At 36.1% G+C, this 24,352-nt stretch overlaps 1 protein-coding gene across 5 annotated transcripts; it reads right to left on the reverse strand.

The window, feature by feature from the left end:
- Positions 1-2,210: 2,210 nt before the first annotated feature.
- On the reverse strand, positions 2,211-23,161 carry TIAL1 (TIA1 cytotoxic granule associated RNA binding protein like 1). Of its 5 annotated transcripts, none has more exons than XM_031461860.2 (12): positions 22,663-23,161; positions 15,978-16,074; positions 11,006-11,155; positions 10,709-10,763; positions 10,468-10,555; positions 8,485-8,560; positions 7,257-7,365; positions 6,852-6,947; positions 6,676-6,760; positions 6,320-6,443; positions 5,849-5,988; positions 2,211-5,031 (listed from the first exon to the last, which is right to left on the reverse strand). In XM_031461860.2, the coding sequence occupies exons 1-12, from the start codon at positions 22,692-22,694 to the stop codon at positions 4,905-4,907; spliced, it is 1,179 nt and encodes a 392-aa protein (XP_031317720.2). In that variant the 5' UTR covers positions 22,695-23,161; the 3' UTR covers positions 2,211-4,904. The 5 variants fall into 5 exon arrangements, with proteins under 5 accessions (XP_031317720.2, XP_010996147.3, XP_064344553.1 ...); XM_010997845.3 differs by having other exon boundaries at positions 11,006-11,104; positions 22,663-23,160; XM_064488483.1 differs by lacking the exon at positions 22,663-23,161 and adding an exon at positions 19,954-19,998 and having other exon boundaries at positions 11,006-11,104.
- Between the last annotated feature and the right edge of the window lie 1,191 nt (positions 23,162-24,352).

Here is a 24,352-nt window from a genome sequence, read left to right on the forward strand (position 1 = left end):
GGACTTTTCTCCTCTTCATTATCCTAGTCACCACTCCTTTCCCAATTTCATTAAACAGGTAACCAAGTATGAGCTGGACCATATGCTAACAAATAACCTAGCCAAAGGAAATTAGTACATGGTTTTCCAAGTTTAGTCCTTTCCAAAAAGAAGCTGAGATTATTAAATGGGCATTCCCCATTTTGTTTAGCTATGTCAACACATATGAATTAGTTTTATTTTTGTCAACAAAAGCAATCATATAAACCACATATGGAACAATTCAACTTACAACTCTTAATCAGTAAAATGAACTGTGAAAATCTGACATTTACACACTATTAATATCAACCCTTAGAACAGGCACATTTGCATACAGCTCCGTTTTTCGTGCCCACTTTGTCCAGATGGTTTTGGACCTCTCTTCGTTGGTATACCAAAACCCAAGGAAGGAAGAAACAGGAGCAGGAAGTGGGGGAAGAATCATGACTGGATGAGTTACAGTAACTACTGGTTACATGTAGCAAAACCTGGACTACCTCAAAAACACAGTTCTGCATCGCCACCCGATACCAGGCTCCTTGCGAGCTCTCGTCAGCTCACAAGGACGAAACTGAGTCAAAACAGGAGGTCTACAGGCAAGCTAAGCCCAGCTGCAAGCTCAACAACTAGACAGCTCGACCACAAGACATGATTTTTCTACATTCAACGATTCTGGCTTTCCTCTAACAGCTGCCCAGTAGCACTTCAGTCTTGTTCATGTTCGGCAAACTTTCCAAGCTGACTTCAAAAGATTAGATGTGGATCACTTTCCCACAGGAATACCTCAGAAACACTGGTTACTGAATTTCAAAAAATGCAACAACCTGGAAAAATGGACATTCAGCATTACGTCTGTGAACTGAGTTGGAACATTAGGGAAATCATTTATTGGATACACACCTTTTGCCAGCTGTTACTATTATCGACATTCTTGTTAAAAAACCAAACTACAAACATTATGTGGATTAATCTTCTTCTCCCTCAAAAGCCTAAATCAACAAGAGGGTCAAAAAACTAACAACTATTAGCACCCCAGCTCCCCCCCCACCTTTTTTTTTTTTTTTTTTGCCTAAGAGAAACAAATATATATAATTCTCCCTCCTCTATTTCCTAGATACAAATTGAACTTCCTTCACATTTGGGCAATTATAAAATCAAGTCATTCTTACCCCTAAAAGAGATACTTACACAAAGTACTTTGCAAATTATGGTTTGTAGTCTATCTGCACTATTTAAAAGAGACCCAATTTAAGTAGGCACAAGCCCAGGTTTTATACTAATATGGCATTTTAATACCACATTAATTAGTGGGGACGGCATAGCTCAAGTAGTAGAGCACAGGCTTAGCATGCACAAAGTCCTGGGTTCAGTTCCCAGGATCTCCTCAAAAAAAACAAAAAAAACCCCCACCTAATTACGGCCCCCACAAAGTAAAATTAAAAACACAAAACAAAAAGAATTTAAATACCACACTAACAGTTTGGAATAACACATTTTAAAACAGTAATTATTCACATAATTTCCTTGTTTAAAAATGGAATAGACGGCAATATAATTTGTAGTGATCTTTCTGAACACAGTATCAGACATTTTATTGCTACACAGAGCAGAATTTATATTTAACAAAATCTGCTCATTTGGATTTAAGAGAAGGCTTGTATAAACTAGTGAAAGTCTAACTCATTTATCTTTTCAATACATACTAAAAATGCATATACGGTGTTTCTAATGCATTAAGTGGAGGCCCAAATGCTAACTTTTAATGACTAGGTAAGATTTAATTTGGGCATATCTGCTAGAAAGGTGTCTATACAATTTACTAAATTCTTTTTCTAGTTCTGTTTGTCCAGAGCAATCTTTATTTATTGGTACTACCAAACATAAATCTAGAGGTGGTAAAATTGTGGTTCCTAATATGTGTGGACTCTAAACTAATGAGATTTTTATATATTAATATTCAACAAAGCATACATTTTTAGAAGGATGCAAATTTCTACCTCTCCATACCCAGAAATTAAATTTTAATCCAACAGGGCAAATGGACTTTTATCACTTACACAGAACACAGAAATAAGTCCTGAATATACATATATTCAGTATGCCTTACTAATAAAATAAAATAGAATCACTTATTTCATTGCAGCCTGGAAGAAATAATTATGTAATAAACGACAATAAGAAAAAGCCACTTATCACATAGTCTAGTCTTTATTGAAAGACTTACTTCAACTGTGGTTTACAGCTTTGGCTCAAGTTGGCCAGTCATTTTAGCCTCTCACTGCCAGCAGACATAAAAATGAAGTGGGAATGGCATGGGGGGAAATACTAGTAGAGAGATTAGATCAAAGAAGATGGCAGTCAGAAACAATCACCAAAATAACTCTTAAAAGTAATTACGAAAAAACATGTTCTTGCATGCCAAAGAATCTCTGCTGTTTTTGATGAACATGGAAAAGGCAACGATTCTTAGGCTTAAATTGTATCAAGATAGCACTGACTTCACTTTTTTATAAAATAGTCTTGAGTCTGCGTTAGTTTGACAGTTGTATTCCAAAATGGTGCATTGCATTTGGGTGAGTAGCTTTATGTTTTAAAAACCATTTAATATGAAATAACTTCCATTAACTGAACTGGGCATATAATCCTGTTCTTTCAGATTAAGACCAAGGACACTTCAGTCATGTTTACTATGCAATACAACTAGTCTGGATCATTTTACTAAATCACAGAATATACAGCCAGGAAACACTGCAGCTATATTTAGCTGCTATTGCAATAAGCTACTTAAATTTACTGGCAGACCCAATAAAGGCAAACTGAGAATTTAATAGGCTTTTATCAATATATATATAAAAGAAATCTTTAGTTCAAGTTTCACACATATTTAAGAAATTTTTAACTAGGAGGCATAATTGATATCATGAGTGTTCTCATTATAAAATATAAAGTAACTTTTCCATAGCATCCCCCAAAGACACTGACATGAACGAAAGAAGGGTAAATGTTACTATAATAGAAGAGTGTCATAGATGACTCCTGTGGTTAAAACTAAAGTGCCATAAAAAAATTTGGCCCAAAGATGAACAACTTCAGACCCTCTGAATTTTTATGTTTGATACATTTCTAAATGGGAAAAGAAGGAAAATAACAAAATTATTGTGGTCACCAATTTATAAAACCATCATTATTTTACAGCTACTTGTTAAGACTTCAAAAGTTTACAAAATAGTTAATTTGTGGGTGCTTGCTGCACTTTACTACTTAACTGTAAAGAGTTTTCTCATTTTGGTGTCCAGGCCTTATAACATTTCAAATACACTGCCTAAACATTTGCACCCCCTAGCTGTCAGAATTAAATATACAGGATTTTATATCTTTTACATTCCTGTAATGATAGAAGTTGGAGACAGATTTTATCCACATGGCCTGAAAAATACCTCAGAAGCAAACGTCAATCTTATATATCTACCCAGTCAATTCATTTACAAATTCTGCAGACATACAACTCAGCCTCTGTGCAGGCCCATCCTCCCATGCACACTCCCCACAAGGAAAAAAAAAAAAAGAATTAAAAATAAAACTCACAACTCTATGTATTATTTAAGCTGAATATCCAATTATAAATTGGTACATCAAGCTGTCTAAATAAGATGTTTTAGCAATCCTGTTAAAAAAATTCTTGGGCAAAATATATCTAATTTTAAAAAACACCCCCAAATTTTTAAAAAACACTTGTACTATACAACTTATAGGAACCTTGAAATAAGTTTACAAGGTTTTAATCAAGGTATTTACATACCAAATGATGTAAAGCAAAAAAAGAAAAAAGAAAAAAAATCTAATTTCCAATGACACTTTAAAATGTACTAATGCATCAAAGATTTTTATGAAATTAAAATTAAGGCTTTTTCTGTATAGTCATTTGTATAATTTTAATTTTACACAGTAGCCAACCTTGGAAATGTCAGTCTTAAACATTCTTATTCATCCATTGCATTCAATGCAGTGGAGTGTGTTAAGAGTAACTTCAAATAATTACATTGCTGCTACTTCTATGTTGAAGCATGCTTTTTAAACACTGTATTCAATATTTACAATGTATATCATTTAAACTTCATGTAAAAGCATTAAGTATGACTGTCTGACTTTAATACAAACACCATACTTGGAATTTCCCCCCACCCCAAATGAAATGTAATTTACTACAGTTTTAATAATTAACACTTTTTAAAGTTTTAAAAATATGTCTTAATGTGAACCACCAACATTTGCTCAAGTAACTCAGACAATGCTGTTCCTTATTTAGGTTGCAAAATTTCTTTTATCAGTCTGGCTTCAGTTTCTTTAGGCACAGAGAAAGTACTTCCTCCAAAGCGACTCCAAACGCATGCATTTCTTCTCAATATCACACTTTTTTCTGCTGACTTCAAATGTGGTCCACCTCAGGACAGGGGAGGGGAGTATCAAGGTTGAGGATGAACTTATATGTGATTCCCAGTTTTTCATGATCCTCCCTTTTTTGCTTTTAAAAACACAGTGAGTTAAAATACTGAATAGCAAGGTAAAAATGGAATAGTATCTAAGAATCAAAATGTATTACCCATTTCTATTATATCAAAATTTGTAGTCAGAATTGTCTTTATTGACTTTATTTTAGTTTTTGTACACAAAGAAAAATCATGTTCATATCCATCATGAACAAGAACTTAAAAAGGCAGAACTAGAAGACATGTGTCCTTCACCAAAGCAAAGCTGTGCTAAAGGTTCCAAACATTTCAATTTTTAAAATAAATATTTTCATTTTCCGATGTCTACTTTCATGTCTTCAGAGTGTCACAGGAAACTGAAGCTATCATGAATTACATTTTGTTTAGAGTCCCAGCTCACTGTGTTTGGTAACTGGCCATGCCATATCCAGCCTGGTTGGGAGGAGGTATTACAGGGGGAGGGGCTTGTCCTTGGGGAGGCTGAGCACCAAATCCACCCATCCAAGCAGCTGAAGGTGATTGACTTGGAAGAGAAAAAAAAAAAAAAAATTCAGCAAACACAAAGAAAAAATTATCTACATTAACACAAAAATCAAGCAGAGCCTAATCAAAGAATAGACAAAAATCAACATATCTACAACAAAGAGCAAAGAAACAAACGATACATACATCCACATCAGGAGTCTTAAATGTTTGCTAAGGTAACAACATAATGACTTCTCTGAAGAGTATCTCAAAACTGATTTTTTAAAAATGACAAATGATTTAACACATCAACATCATCTACCCATCATATACTATACACATGGTATATGAGTTTATAAGCAATTTTAAAAACACAAGTCCACACTGGAAAGAGAAGAAGGAATCAGTGAAAATAAAGGTCTGGGCTGGCCTAGGGGGAAAAAGGGCAAAAGGCCCACCCAATCTCTCAAGAAAAGAAAAAGGCAAAACTGCTTTTTATCAGATAAATCTCTGAGACTTCTCACACAAGTCAACAGGCATAAATCATTAAATTTCTTAACATATCTAGACAAAGATCTTTTCCATGCAAAAATAAACAAGTACATAAAATATTAGAAATGTAAATCAAATTCTGCCAACTGCTCACAGAGATAGTAGGACACACCAAATGTTACCCCAAACTCCCTTTCCATCTAGATAATAAAAAGCAAAATTTTAGCATCACAAATCACTTTTATAAGGTTTCTACAATGCTTACAATGCCACATAGCTAGCTCAACGTATTTAATTTAGATTCTCCCTAGGAAGACACACTTTTTAATTCCTTTTTTCAGAACCGAATCTGTTTCTATTCCGGAAAAACTCAAACAACTTACTCTACTCCAAATCCCTGTTGATTCCATGGTTGCCCGTATACTCCATAAGGCGGTACTTGCCACCCATTTGCCATATACTGTCCATACTGTTGTGGGTTTCCATAAACTTGGCTCCACTGGCCCCACTGACTATAGTCGACCTAGGAAAAAGCAAAGTACTATTTTAGGGAACAAGTAAGAAACACAGTATTTGAAGAAAGTGGGAGACAAGGAAGAGAAAAACTAAGTAAGCACCCTTATGTGAATAGGACTCTGTTATTTATCATTGTCTAAGATTATTGGGGTGGTGACACCTGTGAAAAGAAAGTATTAAGATTCAGTTAATACCGCAAAATAATCACTTTTGAAATAGCATTAATAAAATCAACTGAAAGCAGATATATGCTTTGTTTGTTTTTTTACAGTTTCTAAAGCTTTTATGTAGACATGTAAGATGGAAACCTTAAAAACTACTATGAAAAATCGAATTACCTGTTGAAAGTTTTTAGTCATATCAGGAGATTCTTTACCCCAATAGCATTTAACAACATGTCCTTCAATTGTAGTACCATTCACCGAAACAATGGCATGGGCTGCACTTTCATGGGTGGAAAATCTAAGAGAGGAAGAGAAGGAGGTTGTTTTTTATTTTTTTAAGACTTAACACAGTAAGTAATACATAACTCATTAGTTTATAACTATCAACTTGGTATTTTCCTAAAGTACGTCATGTAAATAAAGTTCTACATTGCAAAGTACTAAAATAACAGTACCTGAGGGGATCAAATAATATAACTGAAAGGAATGGATCAAATATAAAAGAAAGAAAATTACAGGTAGAATTTTACCTGACAAATGAATAGCCCTTCTCTGGAAAAACTCTGATTTCCATAATTTGCCCAAATGGTGAAAATGTCTGTCTCATAAGCTGATCTGAAAAACAAAAACGTAGAAGTAAAGTATTTAAAGTTACTGTTATCAAGAAATTCCTACTAATAGCAATGAAGCACCATAGACACTGTACCTGTTAACCCAGAAGCAATTCCTCCACAGTACACAGTACAATTTTTTGGACTTGACTGGTTTACTACATCTTCAAATCTCAACTGCTTAGTGTTATCTATTTGCAGAAAGAAAACAAAAATGTTAATGGTTATACAGCATTATAAAACTGATTACTGTATACTTATACGCCTCACTGTGGGAGAAGTAGAATTTTTTTTGACACTATGATTTGACCTATAAAATCAGCTGGTTCACAGCTCCAAATATACTTGCAACAAAGCCCAGTTATTTTCAGACAATTAAATTCAAGATGAAAATGAGTCTTGCAACGCTAATAAATTTAAATTTTAAAAAATTAAGGCTAACTAATATATGATTTTGCTAAGTATCCATAATTCTAATGCAAAAAGTAGACACATCTTACTTTCTTGTGTACTTTTAGGTGCAGGTGGTTTACGAGTGGCCCAATTGGTTCTGATTTGACGACCACCCAACCACTGACCTCCCATATGCACAATTGCATTTTCTGCATCCTATAAACAAAAAGAGAAAAAAAGAGCAATTACAAACACAGAAAATAGTGGCATATAAGACCCAGTAAGATGAAATAAAATGCTGGCATCACTATATCCAATAAATCTTATCAGTTAGGATTCACTAAGCATCCTAAATGAATAAAACTAATTTCACAAGAAAAAATTACTCGAACTTTAGTGATTCATTAAAGTCATTTTTATTTATATATTTCAAAATGCCAGGACAGTATTTAAGCATCAAGAGAAATTTATCATTCAAAAAATACACAAGGGAAAATCACAGTCCCACTGATTACTCTGCCCCCTAAAAAAAAAAAGAGAAAGTTGTTTTCAAATATCTTAATTTTATGGTTGATTTGTAATAACTTTACTGAAGAACATATAAAGTCTTAATATTATGGTCTATATCACATACTCCTCAAAATTACATTCTAATAGCAATGGATTATGACTACAACACAGGATTTAAAACTTAAGACAAAAGACTTCTGCATTATGACTTAGAATGCTGTAAAATGGCTGCCTATAAAGAGTTTAGATGATCAAAATCAATGTGAATTTACAATGAATCTAAGCAAAAATTACAACTCCTGCCCTTTATCTTACTGCTTCAATAAAATGTAAATAATTTAAGTTGCTGAAACTGTTCCAAAATGCTAATATCAAAGCCCATTTTATTTTATTATTTGATGTTACAGTTAATGCAAATGCTTAAGATATTTTGGCACCTCTTTCTTAAATACATGTAAAAATCAAGATGAATTACTTAAATTTCATCTGCTATAACCATTAACGTCCCAGCTACAAAAATTGCATAATAAATATTTAAAACTAAGATTTTCATGGTTAAGACAAATTTAACTTTCCTCCAAATTCTGGTATCAGCTCATCTGCACTAGTTTTGTGCTTTACTGCTAACACATCTTACCGTTACCAATTCACAAATACAATTTTAATACTCTTCCTTATAATCAGCCTGTCTTTTCCCAGTTACTTCCAAGCTTAATGAAAAAAAAAAAAAAAAAGAACTATACCCTATTACTGAAACAGACAAAAATACTCATTAATTAATGACTAAATTGTGTATTAAACTTAAATTCAGCTGAAAGAACATACCAGTTTGTTATAAAAAGATACAAAGCCATAGCCTTTGGATTTTCCAGTTGCCATGTCTTTAACTACTCGGGCATCCCTGTGAAAAGAAGCACAGCTAAATGAGGGAAGTAAGAGACATCATCAAAATAAAAACTAAAAGGAACCACACACACTGTATTGTGAGCATTTTTTTAAATAAAATTCCAGTTAGCCCTAATTAACTATAGCCATTCCTGAACTCTCCCTAACGCTTCTTTACCTGTTAGAAAAAAGCAGTAGGACAAAAACATGTAATAAACATGCAACCTAATCACATAGCCTGTGCTTTCTAAACTAAATGCTCAAATTTGAAGATTAACAGGAACAATAGTTTCCTTTTCTAATATTCTATTGGCTAGTGTCCTCTAAGGTTTACTGGTTCTATAAATTACTGTAACAATGCTAACTACTTTACCATGCAATCTCTAAATAGTTAAATGTCTTCTGCCTAGTGATACAAAATATATGAAATATTAAAAAATTGAAAAAGAGGAAAAAATAGGAATTAAAAAGGCATACATGGCCTGTTAACAGATTTCTTTATTTTTCTTGGTCAATTCTCTACCATCATTTTGGAGTTTGGGCAGCTGTAAATTTTGAAAAATTGACATTTTCAGAAATTTAAGAAAGGAGAATAAAAAACTAACAACAATGCTAAGCACACCAGTACGAAAACAACAAATTTACACAGAAATTTTAGTGAGTAAGTTAAAATGATTGGAAATATAGAACTCCACTGAATATAGAATGTTAAAATGTAAATACTAAAATATGTATATATAAATAATGTATAATAAGAATAAATAGAAATGAGAAAAAAATCTACAACTGAGTTCCAGTGTGCACAGTTCCTTGCAGTTAGCCTTCAAGATCCTGTCCATTCTTATGAGCAATTCTGCAAAATAACCAGAATGCTATTACTTTTAATTGTGACTTGGACTTTAGAAAAACTGCAGGTCTCAGGTATAAATAAAGATTGAAAAACAGCAACCTGTATTATTTTTATACTGATTTTTAAAACAATACTACTTACCACATTTAGAGATTAAAAAGCAAAGCAAATATCAAAACAGAAAATTAAAAATTAAATCTTTCTATCAAATAAATTAAATCTATAGAACAACAAATTATAGAGAAATACTGTTGTTCAGTTGAAACATTATTTCTGTAAATTAATACTAAAACGTTTAATTTAAATCTATAGGAAATACATAAAATAAAGTGATTTTAATCAGAAAGATAAACTGTGATAAACATTTTGTAGAACTAGTAATCACTTTTAATTTTCCAATATATTTGATCAAATAACATACAGTGAAATTTGAGCATAAACTTTGTTAAAAAAAAAAAAAATCAAACCACAATTGGGCCCTAATTAGCAGAATCAAATACCACTAACAAACAAAATCTACTATTAATCTCACATTTATGGCTCAGACATTAAAACATTTTAATACTATAATAATGCTACTTTTCAACTAAAATATCAAAACACATTTACCATTATAATTAAGCATGTACATTTTCAATTTCATCACAATATACCCAAGGGTTTACCTACTTTCCCCCATTTATAAACTCCTTCTATAAAAGTTTAATACACAGTATAAATCACATTTATTTCTGGTTAACCCGTATCTTTAAACACCAAGTTTTGAAAACATTTGACAAATAGTCAGATTTTATAATAGGTTTTACCACCTAAACATCTGCTTTAAAGATAACAAACAGAATCACTTAAAATTTTTTTAACATCTTATACACAGGATTAGATGAAACAAGACCCCAAAACACTGAAATGACATTAACATTTTCAACAACATCTACTAATCAAAAAAACAAAACAAAACAAACAAACAAAAAAAATCACACTAACTAGGGAAACAAAATCTTAATTCTGATACAAGTTAATCATATACAATTTTGCCTATCACTATCGAGTATAGTATTGATTATGATACTTACGATATTTTACCAAAGGGGGCAAATGCTGATTTGATATCTTCTGTTGTAATTTCTGGACTCAAATCTCCAACAAAAACATGGAAGTGATCTGAAATCAAAGCATTTGGTAATCAAATACTTAAGTCAGTTACTAAACCTTTCTTAGGCAACACTAAGGGAAGAAAAAACCCTATTTCAGCTGGTAATGCTGCCAGGATAATTTCAGAACTCTTCCACAGTAAAATGCAGCAGGAGTACTTACTGGAAGTATCTTTTTTCTGGCTACTTGGTGTTGTTGCCCAGTTTACTTTGACCTCCTAAAAATAAAGATTATATTTAATACAATTATTAGGCATGTCATTATGAATCATAACACTTACCACTTATTAAATTACTTATCAAGCAGGATTATTTTGGTAAAGGCATTAGGCTGAATAAAAGCAAAACCATCACTTGGCAGAGCTGAGTTAAAAAAAAAAAAAACTTGCTAGGAAAGAATGCAAACTAATTTGACATGCAAATATATACACTCATAAGGTGCCATCATTCTTAATCTTACCTTTCCCAAAATTTTTCTCCCATTCATAGCAGCTAATGCAGCAGCTGCATCTCTGTGTTCATAAAATTCCACAAAGCAATATGGGTCATTGCTTGTATGCTGCAAAACAGAAAATCCAACAGAAGAGTTGACCCTTCTGCTATCGGGTTGCTGAGAAGAAAATCCAGGAAAAAACATTACTGATAGCTAGGAATGTACACGGTCAGACTGCATAAGCTTATGAAAGCCTAACACTTTAAAAATAAGATTTACACCTACACCTGACTTTGCACCTCAGAATGCTGCTGTATTCAAACAGAACTATAAAGCAGTACAGAATCATGACTATCAGTATTAAATCAAAATACTGATTTCTAGTGCAGTATGCTAAATATAAAACAGAAGTTTATATTAGACCAAACAAAACCTGAAGTTCAGAATTGAGATAAAGACCACTCCTTACCACTGCTCTTCTCTCCCAACATTATTTTCAAAGGGATGAATTCTACTTATGCATCATAATCCTTCATTAACTGTATCCCATGACTATAAAAAAAATACAGAAATGAACCAACTTTACACTCCTGATCGAAACTAGGATTAGTACTGTATGTGATGAGATGAGATTATGTATTTCTTTTCTGGATAAGGAAGGAATGAGAATGAAAACAGAAAAGTTTCAGATTTATAAACCAGCTATTGAAATGAATTCCCTATCTTTTAAAATCTTTAAAAGCACTGGAGGTTCTATACACTTTGAATCTGGTCTTCCAAAGATTAGAAAAATATAGTAGTGACCAAGAAAAAAATTTCTGAAAATGTGTCTGAATAAAATATTCCAAGACAAAGCTACAATTTTATATCACAAAAACACCAATATAAGAAGTCTTTACTAAATATATTCTACTATACTATACTTAACAGTAGTTGGCAAATAGATAATTATATATTCAATGTAAAATATCCTAAAAAAAAATTTAAAATGTAGAATTCCAGTTGCACTCACAAGGGATTAAAAATACCAGATAAAATAAAGCTCTTTTCAACAACCACTGTTTTTCATTCCAGGAAAGTTTTAGAAGAAAAATTCAAAATAAGACGTCTAAAACAATAGTGGTGAAGCAACCAGAAGGCAATTCCTTGAGGGAAAAGAAGTGTAATCATTAATAATGACAAGAAAACTATGGGCTCTCATACCAAATTAGATTGTTGTAGCCACATGAACACTGTTCTTATGAGGCAGAGAAAGGAAGTAGGGGAAAAGACGCCAAATAAAAATATGCACTCAAATTCCTCTCGTAAGAGTTAACATTTACCAGTAACATTCACTGAAAAAAGGATTTAAAGGTAAATAATAAGCTAAAACTGTGCTAATCAATTTTTCCTTCTACTCTTACTTCTGCCCTGATGATCTCTAAGGAAAACACTGGTACTGGAGCAAAACATACAGGAGTCCAATGGTAGAACTGATACCAACAGGCTTTTGTAAATGAGTCTGTTCATCCTTACTGACTTCAAATTTATCTAACAGTAGGCCAGATCCCATTCGATGTATGTACGTACGTATACACACACACACTCTCTCTCTCTCTCTCTCACATGACACTGCATTTCATCTAAGACACCATTGATTTTTGTCATATCCCAACTGTCAGATGTTAACAATGTTTAACATTTGCCTTAGAATTGATAATATACATTTATTATAGTACAGAAGGAAAGCTAGAATCTAAGATAAACAATAGTTAAAGTAAAAAATAATAAAATTAAGGGGGAAAAGGGACTGCTCATATACTAAAATGAAATTTAGGAAAGGAATGTAACAGTCTAGTAGAGTTCACACCCTTTGAAAGCCTCCCATTCACACCACCACCAAGGACACTCAACTATGTTCTTGGTGCTGACACTAATTTTTGTTGGATGAGATAAATATCAAGACAGAGAAATAAGAGATTTTACAACTATTTACAAATTCAAATGTAGGGTTATAGAATACAGATAAATTAGGAAAGTTCATTTCAAACCCCTCTACTCAAGTGGCTGATTGTGCACATGGGTTTTTTAAAAAAAATACCATTAAAATAAATTTATCAAAAGTTTCTCAAAAATTTTCTAGTGACTCCACTTTCTCACTTCAAATTTATCTAACTAGTAGTAGGCCAGATCCCATTCTCTCCTAAACCAACTCCAGTCAGCTCCCAACCCAACCAGGCCAAGGAAACCGTGTTGAGCTCACCAATGATTCTCTGCCACCTGTGATCACTTTTCTGTCCTCATCTTGACTTTCAAGCAGAATTCAAAACAGTTGACAACTCTCCTTCTGGTCTAAATCATCTCCTGTAGATCCCACCATAATTTCCTGGTTTTCCTGTTTCCTCACTGGAGGATCTTTCAGAAGCTCCTTTTTCCTCCTTAACTCAAACTATGAATGTCACTTAAGTGTTGAGATGCTCCAGGGCTGGAACCTAGGCTCCTCTTCTCTTCTCTATCAGCACTCTCTCTAGAGCTAGGAACTAGATCTTACCCAGTCCATGGCTTCATATATCACTCCAAGTTTGTATCATCAATACCGGTCTCTCTAGAGTTCCAAAACAGTTTATCCAACTACCTACATACGATGTCCATTTATATGTCTAATGCACATCTTAAATTTAACATTGCCAGAACAGAACTTGATTCCCACCACTCCTCCTTCCCATCCTGTGCCTCATTCAGTTATGCCCATTTTAGCAAATAAACAGCATTACCACCCACACAACTGCAGACAAGAGTCTAAGCGGGCTTTCTTGATGTCCTCCTTTCCCTACATCCCACAGCCAATCCAGTTCTATTGATTCTACCTCCAAAATACATCCCAAATTTATCTACCTCTATTTCTATGCCCACCACTCTAAAGAACAAGCCTCCCACATCATCTCTTACCTAAACTAGTGAAATTAACCCACCTGGTTTCCCTCTCCTTCCACTCTTGCCCCCTACAATCCATTCTCCACACAAGTCATTTTCCACGTAGAGTAATCTTAAAGATGCAAATAAGATTACCTCATTACCCGGCTTAAAACCCCAGCTGCAATCAGAGTAAAATCCAAACACACTGTCACGGCCCTTACTGCTTTATGTGATTCGGAACCCTGCCTGCCTGCCTACCTCGTTATACTCATTTCCCACCATTTACCAGAATCCAGCCATTCTGGTTTTTGAATCCACAAACACATCAAGCTCATTACCAACTTAAGGCCTGTGACCTTGTGTTCCCTCTGTCTCCAGCTCTTAATGTAGATGGCACCATCTTGTTATTCCTGTCTCAGCTCGAAGAGGTGATTTTTGACTCATTATCACACTGGCCCCATACCAAACATCCATAGTCTAAGAAAGAATCACTTGATCTTTCAAAATTTAGTTGAGTCAGATGCCTGCTGATTAGAGATTTCTGGATCACAGACGACAGCAAAAACCCCAACATTTAATTAGGTAACTTAGTACGAATGACTGAAACTTCAGTTTCCGTCTCCTTAAAACCTTTATTATTACATTCAGAAAATAGATGCCAATTGAAGCAAGACATCTTCTCTCACCAAGCCTATATGGTACCAATATTCAAATCACCATCACAGAACCATTTTATTCTCTTCATAGCTCTTATCCCTACCCAGAATTATCTAGTTTACTTGTTTATTAACAATACTCTCACTAGTATGTGAGCTCATGGGAACCTCACTGGTCTAGCTCTGCATTATATCCCCAGTGCTTTGAATAGTGCCTAATACAAAGTAAGTTTCTGATTAATGAAAGAATGAATGAATAAATAATCAAAGACAGGAAGGAAAGAAGAGATAATATACCAGAACAGAATAATGATTATTATTAGTTAGAAAAAAAGATCAAAAGGCCAATTTGCTTTATAGGTTTTTAACTGTTCCCCTCTGTCTCAGAAGATAACAGAAATTCCTCAGCACAGAGTTTCTGGTCCCTGCTGAACACTCCTGCCTCAACTCCTGGCATCACTTAAGACTAATTCCACTTGAAACTCCAACCATATTATGATTTCTATCTTTCCCTCTCTTTATCTCACAAGTACTCCCACTCTCTATCTACCTGGCTGGATCAACATTCTTCTCTGGAATCCCTTCTTCCTCAAATTCCTGCCCAGCCAGTTTCCATACTCTCCTTTTCAGTTTCAGACCAGGATTCAGTTTCATGAATCCCCATGAAGCTTCCCCTGACTAAGACTGCATGGCCCTATATGCTCCTTCCATGGCATTTACTATCCTCTACAATTAGTGCCCGTTAATGCCTCTGTCTCCCTCATTAGACTATAAAATTCTACAGAGACAGGAACTGTCTTATTCACCACTGTTTTCCTAGCACTTACCGTGGTATCTGGTATTCAGTAAACAGTCCAAAAAAAAGTGTTAATAAACAAAAAGGAAGAGAACAAATCAAAACATGAGTCACTGGGCACAGCTACAGAGTCTTAACCAGGAAAGTATAAAAAAGTAAGAAAAAAAAAAAAAAAGGAAAACAAAGTTATCCTAACAATTTAAATTTCTATCTACATAAAGCTGTTCAGTCAGTATTGACTAAAAGTTATCAAGAAGCACTATGTGTGGCACTATGTACATAGTAACCTAATGTTCTACATACACCAACTCCTGAACTTCAAATGTAACATTCTTACTGGAAATGTATGAAATACCATCTAGTTTTTCAACATTCTGAGATAAGCTCTAACAACTTTCTATAAGCAGAATCACTCAAAGATAACTACATCATGAAGAAGGACCATTTGAGAATAACAGCACAGAAACTTTGTCCTCTCAAAATAAATACCATTCTAAACCTAGTTTGTCAGCCAAATCAAGTCAGTCAACACAACAAACATGAATCTCTCCATCTAGTAACCTGAGGCTTGAGAAGATACTAACCAACTCACGTATTTCAAAATGTTCAACATCATGCTAACTGTCAGCACATGGAACCGGGAAGATCTTACCTCTGTTATCATTTTACAGCTTTTACAGGGTCCAATCTGACTGAATAACTGAAGAATAAGGACTTCTGTCACATCTCTGGAGAGGTTACCTACGTAACTGTACAGGAAGAAAAAAATACATTATCAGCAATTTTCCTTCATCTCTGGCTCTAAAGTGTTATCATTTACTCATTACCTTTTAGTTCATTTTAACTTCCTCCGTCTTCAATAAAATTTTTCCAATTAAGCCTGATCCTTTGAGTGTAAGATTAACTTTCATTTAGGAAAGCAATAATTGTTCTTAGGCCACTAAAGTATACTTCGAAAGACTTTAAGTATATAAAGAGCAAATCAATGTGACCTTGTATACCCCAAAAGCATAGTATTCTGTATCCTATATATTGTTTCTCATATTATTTGTCAGAATGAAAATAATAAAAATTTAAACCAGTCCCAAGATAACCACAATTTCTAGATATGAAACAATTCAAAATAATGTATAACACACACATAATACCATAAATATTAATTCATTAAAACACCTGATCATAGAGGGATATCAGACATAAGGTGAGTTTATCTTAGACCCACAACCAAAGCAATTACATGAACAAAGAATAGAATTAAAGCTACAGCAGAACACACAAGAGATTGAAGGGTTTTGTTCTGTCTTGCCAATAAGACTGTTACTGACAGTATGTCTTCATTGTTTTGTTTTAGGAGAGCAGGGTAAAATAATAAATGTTCCTAGTCTAAAATGCATCAGAATCAACAAAAATCTTTATGTAGATAACAAAGCAAATATAAAGATTTCTTCAGAAATGCAGAGAAAATTTAAGACAAATCTAGGTATACTTTTGACTATAACATATCCAAAGATTCAGGATTTTTTTTAAGAAATTACGAATTGAATATATGTATTTTATATAAGAAATTTAAAATACAGGTAAGTTTAAAAGAAAAGACCACCACCGCCCAGAGATTATCACCTTGGTTTCTTTTGCACCATGGACCTATCTTAACTTAGCTTAACAAATTTCCGAGCTTTTGAGTCTTTCTGGTACTCAGCATGTAATTCCTAAAACTCACATCTGTTATGATACTCATAAACCAATAATACGTGCAAAATTTAACATAGTTTCTTCCGGAAAGTAAAAGGACATAAGTTTTACTTTCCTAACTATAATATGCAACATCTGGAAACAGTGTACTGAGACCAAATAAGCCTCGCACCTATGGTTGTCATAGTTTAAGATAGGACACTCTGAATGGGAAAAATAGACTGCGAAAAGTAAAGTTAGATGTCAAAAAAAAAGAAAAACCTGATTAAGAATGAATAGCAATTTTCTTGTTCAGCTAAGAATTTCATTGCAGTGGGTGCCAATAACTTTAATATGCTCTAAAACTAAAACATAAGTCCGATGTCTCTTAAATGGAAGACTAAACCAGTGACTAACTGGTTTAGGTCCACTATGCCACTAAGTATGTTATATTTAAAGTAGAGCAGACCCATGCAGTGACATACTTTTTCCAGCAGTAGTGAAAGGTTATAGGCTTATGAGCTAGCCAGGAAATTGCCTTCTTCTTTTTTTTTTTTTTTTAACTCATAGTTGTTTGTGAGCCTGAATCCATGGAATTTCTTTTTGTATACGAGGTAGGCCTGTCTATAAAGAAAATGAACAGTGACCTTAAGTGTTAATACTCATCTAACCTAAACTGTTAGTTAATTCATTTCTAAGACAATAGGGGTGGATAAAACTGATTTTCTGATTTTCACACATCAAAGCTAACCAGTAACTAAGTTAAAATAGAATCATCACTTTAATGTAACACATTTTAAATGATTTAAATAATTTTAAATTTATGTAACTGTTTCAGCATTGTTTTTTGTTTTTTTGTTTTTTTCAGGAAAAACTGCCTGGGCATTAATTACCTTCCTTCCATACCTAATGGTCACAATTAAAGCTGTTACTGTTTCATAGGATTTTTATTCCAAGTCAACCTATTTCCAATCAATTACAGATTTTGAAGAATTTCTATAAGCACAGTCAGATACATTAATTTAAATTTCAAGCACTGATAACAAAGTAAAATGTTAATCTAAGTTTAGAATGTCATGATATACTTAGAGAAAAAGTCCAGTTTTAAGGTTTCCTTTTTTCAAATATCTCCACTAAAAGTTCAGTAGTAAAGCAGAAAGTTTCAAAAACTAATATAAAAATAGCCTTTCATAACAACATGTAGAATATCTTCATTTACCAGGATAAAAATTATATAATTCACTATATAACTTCACCTCAATTTTACCCAAATCTCAGACTCCTTTTTCCTTTACTCATAGTTCTGTAATTCTTCCATCTACATTTGCCTTCATTCATCATAATACTTAACAAAGAAACATTTTATAGCTTTAAAAATATTGTAGCATATACAGCTTAAGTACCTTTACATTATAATAAAATTATCCATCCCAAAATAAATGCTAACAAAAATATTTAAGACAAATGTTCAATGCTCCACCTGGTAAAAACACCATTTCTTGGTAGTACACTGAAATATTATCTTTTTTCTTTCTAAAGCATATGTAGTTTCTACACTTCACTTTCTTTCTGCTCTGGTTATGAAGTAGTCAATGTATTTTAAAAGTTCCAAGGGTTTAAATATATAATTTCTACTTGAAGAACATGTACAAAATAACAGAAAAAGACAAATGGCTCAAATTCTTGTATTGAGGTCAATTCAAAGAATAAACAGTTAGGGAATTCCAAAGCGATATTTAACTCAAGGAGGGTTGGGGGAAGCATACCATAGGTCTGTTTTGTCTTCTAAAAACAGGAACTATAGAAACTAAACCATTAAAAACAGAAAATGATGCCTTTATCCCTAACATTACGGTTAAAATTAAATTTGAGACTAGAACTTGGCAGTTTCACAGTAGGCAAAAGTTCACATTGCCAAACTACTTCCTATGTCCAACTGGGCAGAATTTTAAGTTAAGAACATCATGCCTTTCAAAAAACTAATCACGCTTTTCAGCACTGAATATGCTCTCACTCTGAAAAGATCCGCCCTATAAAGGCTGAAATTACCAGCACTTTTACACAAGATACCATGGCTAAATATCTATAAAAGTAACATTTGTGCTTTTGTTCTTGCAAGTTCCTATATAAGAGGAGATTTTGCAACAATATCCTTCAATGAACTGATCAATTTGTCAGTATTTCATTTTAGGAAGGAGGCAGGGTGGATGAAAGGTGCAGGAGGCACAAGTGAACTAACCGACTATATAAGGAATATCAACACACATGCACATACATTTTAAAGAAATAGAGACTATGATTAAGCTGAATGAGGGGCTTTAATTACAGCCACTACACAGTTAAATCCATGGTATAGCTAATCAATTTTATAACGGGATTTAATAGTATTTACTTCTGCTACTGTCCTTAGATACTCAGATTATACTCAAAATCCATGGTTTATTTTCTCCTTTTGACTGAGTACCTATCAGGAAGAAAACAGCCTTAAAGACAGCACTGCATAACATGGTATAATCCCAGATCCACAATTCCTCATTTCGGTGCACTGAACAGATGAAGGAAATAAATTAAATTACCACAGGACACCATTACAGGTTAATGCTGTTTAGCAGGCTCAGGTTCAGGAATACCATGGACCAAATCACTGCAGTCAAAGCTACCTGCCACACAAATCTGTAACGTGGGTCCTACAAGGTAGTGGTGGCAGGTAGTCCACCAGTGACACCAGCGTTACACACCATGATCTCATTTGGTTTTTTTTAGATCTCAAGTTACTTAATATATATTACCACCCCCCCCCCAGCAAAATGTCAAACGAGAACAAAAAACATCAGAAAACAGAACTTCAAAGCAACTATAGGACAAACTTAAGGCTCAACATCAAAGCAAATCTATACTACTTAAATACCATCAAATAAATTAGTAATACTGTAGGTAATGAATATTTAAAGACCTACCTAGGCTATAAACACCATATTGTTTTCTGATGATAGAACCATATGTCTTAGCTTGTGTGTGTCTGCAGGAAAAAAACCTCACTAGTAACACACAGGCATTTTAAGGAAACAGTTCAAAATAAGCTTTGTTAAGAGTACATTCTTTTAAAACATACTAGTCACTTAAAAGCCTAATCCACAGATCACAATGTAAAATAAAAGTATCTCCATAAATAAACAAAAACCCTAGATATCAACCTCTAAAGTCACCTTCAAAGTTTTCATCATGTTACTTGTATCTAAAAGAACCCTTTGAGAAAAAACTCATAAAATGAATTTTTAAATTATGCATTATTTTTATTAAAGTCTGACAAAAACCCAATTGTGAAACATTTGCTTTTATGTCAAAATTTTACACTTGAAGGTTTAAAAAAATATATAAATATCAACAGACTGCACCACATATGACAGTCATATCTGCCTATAATTTAAATCATACAGGACTTTTTAAAAAACAGACTTAATGCTAATTTAATGAAAAGAATTTATAATCATTGTAAAATATTTGAGTACCTCTTACGTTCCAGGCAGTGACCTAAGTGCTGCAGGGGTAAGACCTAGGAAGATGCAGCAGTCCTTGTCTAAAAAAAAACCCTTCCCATGGAGAAGAGCAGGAGGAGGAAAAAGGAAGACAGAACAGTAAACATGGACTGACATACAGGTACAATGAAGCTCAAGATGTTTCTTTATTTATATGCACACACGTCACATTTTTAGACAACCGCAAACATAGACAACTTAAGTCTCAAAGAACAGGAGACTAGAGAAGGTAGAGATAAAAAAATAAGTGGCAAAGAAGTTAGCTTATTAGTTTATGGTCCAAGGTCTGATGGAGATGAAGACAAGGCAGATGCAAAGATAGTTATATGAATTAAAGATAATGAAATAGCACAACAAAAACCAGGAATTCTTCTTCATAAGGAATAGACAGATAATAAGAAAGGTGCCATAAAAATTTACCAATTATTCAGTAGCTACTATGATGCAATGATGACATTTCAGATTTTTAAATACAATATAACTTTTATCTTTGTTAAATACATGCTAGCTAGGCTCTAAATCCAGCTTTCCCAAATTCTTCCATCAAAAACCAGGTTGCTAACTACCCATTCTTGGCTTCAACAGATGTTAGAAGACAAATTTCAAGTTTGTCCCAGTTCTCTCTTTTCTGGAAAAGAGAGTAGAAATGGAAGACTGCACAAAGCATAACTGCAAAACTTCTAAGCAGGGTTTTTATTCAAGCAGTTGATGTGCTTAAGTTGGACTCAAATACTCAAAACAGGATAGCAGATACTCTAGTGAGATACTAGAGAAATAGGAATTAAAAAGTGCAACCCTGCCCCACCAAGAAAACAAAAACCCAAACTTGTATCAATATTTAACATAGGTATCTATCTTCTTTACAGAGCAAACTTTCTTTGATAGGAGTAAAGAGATGAGAAACGAGTCAAACTTCCTGAGTACCCATTCACTTTCATTTATTCCCCAAAAAGTAATTTCCCCATTAGATTGCAGAGCCAAGTGAACTATGATCATATCAATACCAGGCAGGGGCAACAGAAAACAAAGCAACAATCTGACTGCCTCCTTGTACTCGAGGCAGGTGTGCTGAGCTTCAAGAGGCTAGGAAAATGCAAGGTGCCCAACTTAAACATTTAATTAAAATTACTCACACTTAAAAAAATCAGGAGGAAAAAAAAAGGAGTGCTACACTATTTGGAAAGGAATGCAAATGCTGAATCATCACTCTTCATTAGGAAAGGAAGGAAACTCGAATAAGCAGCTGGAAGATGAAATTCATTCATTACATTGGGCTTCAGGGTAAAGAGCAATATAGCAAGATGGAAGAAAAAGCGCTCAAAAGATGTACATCGAATAGCTGATAAAAACATCATTTTATCCAACTCTGAAGGTCTTGACGCACAAACAGAATAGGAGGAGATAACACTAACAGAGCAAAAGCACTTAAACAACTAGTTGTCAGTTTAGCGTAGATAGCGCTCAAACCAAACTTCGTCATCCAAGAAGGGAAAGATGCTCCCGCCGCAAGAGGCATCCCTTTTGCACTTCAAAAGTAGCGGGCGCTAGGCGAGTGTTTTCTGACAGCGTGGGCGGGGGCACGTGGGACAGAGAGAGTAGGGGCTTGAGTGGCGGAGAGTGTCCGGCTTCCTGGGAGAGCTTATCTTGGAAGAGCCGGGAGCGACTGGAGCTGGGGACGTGGAGGGCGTGAGTGCTAATTTCTCGCGGCCCGCAAGGGATGTGACTGCGGTCCCACCCCCAGTCCCACCCCCACCAGGCCCAGCCCCTATGGGGACCGCCAGCTCCCGGCCCAGCCCAGGGCCCCAAAAGCAGAGGGGGAGGAGGAGCTCTCCAAGGCCTGACAGCCTCTGCCGTGGGGAAACGCGGCTTAGCAAGGGGGTGCAAACAAGGGAGCGAGAGAAAAAGGTCGAAACAAGCCCCGGACCCCAGGAAGTGACTGTGTTTGGGGGAAGGGAGGGCTTCCTTCCCAAGGAAAAAGGGACAGATGAGGAATGCACTTCGCGTCCGTGCCACCCAGACCAGGGAACCGACAAGAGCCCCGGCTTCGACCTCGCTCTCCTGCTCCCTCCCACAGCGTCCCGCGATGCACGGGCCTCTCGGCGCCTGGCACCCCCCCGTCTCGGTACTCACAGAGTCCGGGGCTGCCCGTCGTCTTCCATCATGGTGGGTGCGACGGAGCGATCCCGGGACAAGGGGGAGGGCAGGGCTGGGGAGGGGAGGGGGTGGGGAGGAAGGGGAGGGGGGCTCCGGGCACCGGCTGGGGACAGAGGAAAAGGCACCGAACCCTGCTCGCGGGCTCTCTCCCCCCAGCCCGCTCCGGACACTGCGCTCCAACCGGGAGGAGCAGGAGGAGGAGGAGGAGGATGAACAAAATGGCCGCCGCCACCAGCCAGGCAGGAAACGGGGCAGAGCGCAGGCGCGGCCCGCCAGGTCACCGCTCAGGCCAGCCGCGACGGCCTGAAAAGGGAATAACTGAGTGGGGAGGAAAACGGACCCCTGAGGAAACCCTGTGACCAGTCACGACGGATCACGTCGTCGCTGTGTGCCGGCTGGCTGGCGAAGCCTGGCCAGCTCAAGAAGAGATCGAGTAAAAAGAGAACCGCCGCGCAGCTGAAGTCTCTGGGAATTGTGGTCCTGGAAATGAGAGAGGGAAGCACTTCCCCCAGAGGACTTCTGGGAATTGTAGTCCAAAGGAGACGGCCGGCGCCCTCGCCAGGCAGGGACGCGAAGAAGAGACTTCTGGGTAGTGTAGTCGTACGTGAGACGTGGAGCGACCAGGAAGTCGGCATGCTGGGACGGGAGAGGGAGAATAAACGCGACGTTAAAAGGCGGGGAAACGAGGTTGGAAAAAGCTCTGTCGGGAAAGTAGACTACAAGTCCCAGAGTGCCTCGCGCTGGGGGCTGTCCTAGGATTGCTCCAGGCATTTTTACAGCACTTCGGTTGGCTCAGCCTGAGCTGCTGCTCCGCCTCCGTCCAGCCCGAGAGCGGTTTCTTCAACTGCGGCTAAGGCAGGGCTCTGGCTCCGCGTGGTGTTCGAGTCAGCAGGCCTTTCTGGCCGTCCTCTATAAGACAAAACGGCCCGGCCACGGTCATCAACCGCCGCCCCGCGCGACAGGCGGAGGTTCTGGGGCGGCCCTCGGGCTGGCGCTGAGCTGAAGATGCGCTCGCCGGGGTCCTCCGGCTTTCCAACGGCCGACCGCGTCCTTTGGGCGCGTTTTCCCGCAGATAGGTATTCTATCCTAGGTAGGCTGCTTGTAGATTGCTTTACAAGTTTCAAAGGTTTCCCCATCCGTTGTCTCATCGGATAAGGGGATTAGAAGAGCAGCCCTTTACCAGTCAGTGTAAGGGAGGTGATGATGCCCTCCTACACTATTATGTAGTTATTAGAATGAAAAATATTTCGGGAAGAGAGACGTGTAGAGACTTAAGGTTGTGTTTATAGACTTCCATCGTAGAGACGGAGAATGAAGTCTTGCTCGGACATATGGGAAACCATGTTCAAACTGGCTCCTTAAGACCTTGTAGAATTTGTTTTTTCACCCGCAAGAGTTCACGGTGCGCTTTAACCGCCCCCTCTAAGCACCTTTAGGAGAACTTGATTGAGTTTGTACCTGCTTTTGTAGCTCAGTGAAGGCTGAGGGTGAGAAAAGATTTTTCAGCCTGTTGCCGGGGCTTATGGGTCCCAGTTAACCAGTACCTTGCGAATTGGTTCTACAAACACCGCCCCTGAATCTTAATCCTGTAAGGGGAATGCAGCAAAAGTGTTGTGAGGGCAATAACTGGAGGGGGGTGGGGGTGGTGGTCGGATTTCGACCAGGA

The sequence above is a fragment of the Camelus dromedarius genome, chromosome 8 (genome assembly GCF_036321535.1).
Source record: "Camelus dromedarius isolate mCamDro1 chromosome 8, mCamDro1.pat, whole genome shotgun sequence".
Taxonomy (NCBI): Eukaryota; Metazoa; Chordata; class Mammalia; order Artiodactyla; family Camelidae; genus Camelus; species Camelus dromedarius.